The sequence below is a fragment of the Drosophila biarmipes genome, chromosome 2L (genome assembly GCF_025231255.1).
Source record: "Drosophila biarmipes strain raj3 chromosome 2L, RU_DBia_V1.1, whole genome shotgun sequence".
NCBI lineage: Eukaryota > Metazoa > Arthropoda > Insecta > Diptera > Drosophilidae > Drosophila > Drosophila biarmipes.
The window spans coordinates 23,892,555-23,896,486 of NC_066612.1; the positions used below are offsets into that span (position 1 = coordinate 23,892,555).

The 3,932-nt window shown below is 40.8% G+C and overlaps 1 protein-coding gene across 1 annotated transcript; it reads left to right on the forward strand.

Moving 5' to 3' along the window:
• Positions 1 to 978: 978 nt before the first annotated feature.
• LOC127010641 (histone H3-like) lies at positions 979 to 1,456 on the forward strand. Its single transcript, XM_050884969.1, has one exon. It carries the CDS (start codon positions 1,046 to 1,048, stop codon positions 1,454 to 1,456), a length of 411 nt encoding a protein of 136 aa, XP_050740926.1. The 5' UTR covers positions 979 to 1,045.
• The last annotated feature ends 2,476 nt before the right edge of the window (positions 1,457 to 3,932 follow it).

Below are 3,932 nucleotides of genomic sequence, written 5' to 3' on the forward strand. Positions count from 1 at the left end.
AAACGTTTGATACATACTTGTACATAAACAAACATAAACAAACCCAACCGTCCTTTTCAGGACGACCAAGGTGTTACCAAAGAATTGAAGAATTTTCAATACTAATACCATATTATTAAAACAATAAGTATAAGGACGTGTGGGAAACAGATGTCGATTTTGTATAAGCGTTGGTCCTATAGCAGTCGGCCAGAAATAAGACCTAAGAGGTTCATCGCAAAATGGCGAATTTCCGTCAATGCTGTATCTGCGGCACAGCCTGTACAAAATAGATGTGTATCTACCTGAACCACTTTCATTTCAAATTTCATTTTGGTTCAATAAACATATATTATTTATGAAGCATCAACTTTCGAATCAAAGCATTATTGGAAAATGTGTCTCTTTGGAAATTTAAATGGTGGTCCTGAAAAGGACCGATTGCTGAAAAAGTACAAGCTGTACTAGTTTTTTAACCGCCGAAGCCGTACAGGGTGCGGCCTTGCCTCTTCAGTGCGTACACAACGTCCATGGCGGTGACGGTCTTCCTCTTGGCGTGTTCGGTGTAGGTGACGGCATCACGGATAACGTTCTCCAAGAACACCTTCAGAACGCCTCGTGTTTCCTCGTATATAAGTCCGGAGATGCGTTTTACACCGCCACGACGAGCCAAACGGCGGATAGCTGGCTTCGTGATACCCTGGATGTTGTCACGCAGCACTTTGCGGTGACGCTTGGCGCCTCCTTTTCCCAAGCCTTTGCCTCCTTTACCACGACCAGTCATATTTCACTTCTCTTCTCTACTGTTAACACACTGCACGGTACGAAAGTCACTGAAGAACTATTTCCAAATTTTCGACGAGCTCATATTTATACCTAAACCCCCAGAAACACGAGCGAGTCCGAAAGATATGTTCGTCTCGCTCTCCGCTCGACAACTGAGATGGACTCTGCTTCCCTCTCTTTTCAACCCTCCCCGTTTTGCTATATAAGGAGGTAGCAAATGCGGCTATCGTTTATTGTGTTTTGAAACGTGAAGTGAACGTGAACAGCAGTGAATTCGAAAATGGCCCGTACCAAGCAAACCGCTCGCAAATCGACTGGTGGCAAGGCGCCACGTAAGCAACTGGCTACTAAGGCCGCTCGCAAGAGCGCTCCCGCCACCGGAGGCGTGAAGAAGCCTCATCGGTACCGCCCTGGAACTGTTGCCCTGCGTGAGATCCGTCGATACCAGAAGAGTACCGAGCTGCTGATCCGCAAGCTGCCTTTCCAGCGTCTGGTGCGTGAAATCGCTCAGGACTTCAAGACTGACCTGCGATTCCAGAGCTCGGCGGTGATGGCTCTGCAGGAAGCTAGCGAGGCCTATCTAGTAGGCCTCTTTGAAGATACCAACTTGTGTGCCATTCATGCCAAGCGTGTCACCATCATGCCCAAGGACATCCAGTTGGCCCGTCGCATTCGCGGCGAGCGTTCTTAGGTCGAGACGGCTTCAACTGGCTGCCAGTGCGCTAACATAATTTGTACAAATCGGTCCTTTTCAGGACCACAAATTAATTCAATGAGATACTAATTTTATCTGGAGGCTTTAACATAAAAATAAAGAAAAATTATTTTCCGTCCCGTTTTTTTAAGTGAATTGAATAATTGTTAATTCATTTTTTCCAATTTGTACTGCCTTGATAAATTTAATAGTAGTCGGAAATTGTCTTTTGATTTGAGTTCCCGGGGTTTTTTATGTGACAGCTGCTGTGCGGTACCGATGGTCAAGACTTTCAAACAGAAAAAATAAAAAAAAATACTAAATGCAGCATAAAAAAATATTAACTGGGCTAATGAATCTGTTGGTTGTTTAATAAACAAAATTTCATATATTTTCTTTATAATTTTAACTGCAGTGCAACCTCCAAGATATTTTTTAATAGGGACGCAAAATAAACAGTTTGTAGCTATATGTATATATTTCTGAAAATTGTTTAGAGTATTTTGAAATATTAGATAAAGCTAATATATAATATTAGTTTTTTACAATATATTTTATTTTTTTTTATCAAATGTTTTTTAACAAATTTCGTTTTAAATGTCGGCATGTATTGAGAAAGGGTAGCGTTATATGGAACAACCACGATCAACATAAGACATTCAAACATCAACAAAAAATATAAAAACTTTTGAGCGCTATTTATAAATTAGACATAGCTGCTAAGGAATGCATAACGTCTTATAAAAAACAAGAAAAATATTAAAACATGTACTTTTTATATTTTTTCTTTAATATTAACTTAAGTGTGGTCTCAGGCCTCAATGGAATTTATATATGGGACGGATATTAGCAAAATGTAGTGAAAACTATTAATAACAATGCCCCAAAAGCTGGACTGCGCTAAGCAAAGACATAATAAATATAAGAAAACATCGAACAAATACCACATTTTAAGTTAATTATATTTTTAACAATCAGAAAACTATTGCCGAGTGTGTTCTCACAGCCAATTTTGCATGTAGCCAAGGGACAACTTGAAACAAATAAAAAAATACCTAAAGTAATAATAAGTATAAAGACTTGTAGTATTACTTAAAGTAAAATGTTCAAACTTCATTTTTCCTTAGCAAGTTACAAAATATTTCTAGAAATCTTATTTTAAAATTTTTTTTTAAAGTAATTATTCATGTTACGAATGTCAATCTTGAAGTTGATACGGCTATAAAAGGTTACAAAAACAAGAACATAACATTTCTAGCACATTACCTTCTTAATTTATCGTTTTTGAATGTAAAACGATAAAAAAATTATTTAGTTTTAGTATCTTAAGCCCTGAAAATAAGAAAATAAGTTTGCACTTCAAGCAAAAATTAGCAGAGCAAATGACTGATGCCAGACTCACAGTTGAAGTGCTCTCCTCCTCGATTCTCATTCGAACGAAGGAGGTTGGTCACAAGCGCGCGCTCCGTTTTCTATACAAAAAAGTGTAGTTTAGTAAAAAAAATGTCTGATTCTGCAGTTGCAACGTCCGCTTCCCCAGTGGCTGCTCCCCCAGCGCCAGTTGAGAAGAAGCTGGCCACCAAAAAGGCATCTGGTTCCGCTGCCTTAAAAGCAAAGAAGGCCGCTGCCCCGCCATCGCATCCGCCAACTCAACAAATGGTGGACGCTTCTATCAAGAATTTGAAGGAACGAGGTGGCTCATCTCTTCTGGCAATCAAGAAATACATCACCGCCACCTACAAATGCGATGCCCAGAAGCTGGCTCCATTCATAAAGAAATACTTGAAATCTGCCGTGGTCAATGGAAAGTTGATCCAAACAAAGGGAAAAGGCGCGTCTGGTTCATTCAAACTGTCGGCCTCCGCCAAGAAGGATCCGAAGCCGAAGCCTGCGTCTGCTGAGAAGAAGGTGAAAAGCAAGAAGGTAGCCGTCAAAAAGGCCGGAGCCACCGCCAAGAAAGTTGCCGCCGCAGCTGCCGACAAGAAGCCCAAGGCTAAGAAGGCTGTGGCCACCAAAAAGACCGCAGAGAAGAAGAAAACAGAGAAGGCGAAGGCCAAGGATGCAAAGAAAACTGGAACCGTGAAGGCGAAGCCAGCAGCAGCGAAGGCCAAGTCGACCGCAGTGAAGCCGAAGGCAGCAAAAGCAGCAAAGGCCAAGCCAGCGGCCTCTGCTAAGCCCAAAAAGGCGGTGAAGAAAGCAGCGGCGCCTGCTACCGCTAAGAAACCGAAAGCCAAGACTACGGCTGCCAAGAAGTAAATTGTGAAAAAGTACAGTACCTGGTACATGCTCGCAATCGTAATTTTAGATTTTGAAATCTGAAATTTAAACAAGCCCTTTTCAGGGCTACAACGTTCGTTTACAGGAGAAAGAAACTTTCAATTCACTTATCCGATTATTTTATGGCCATTCGCATTTTTCCACATTTAATTGGACTCGATTAGTTTATGATTAAAAAAGAAATATGTAATAAGAA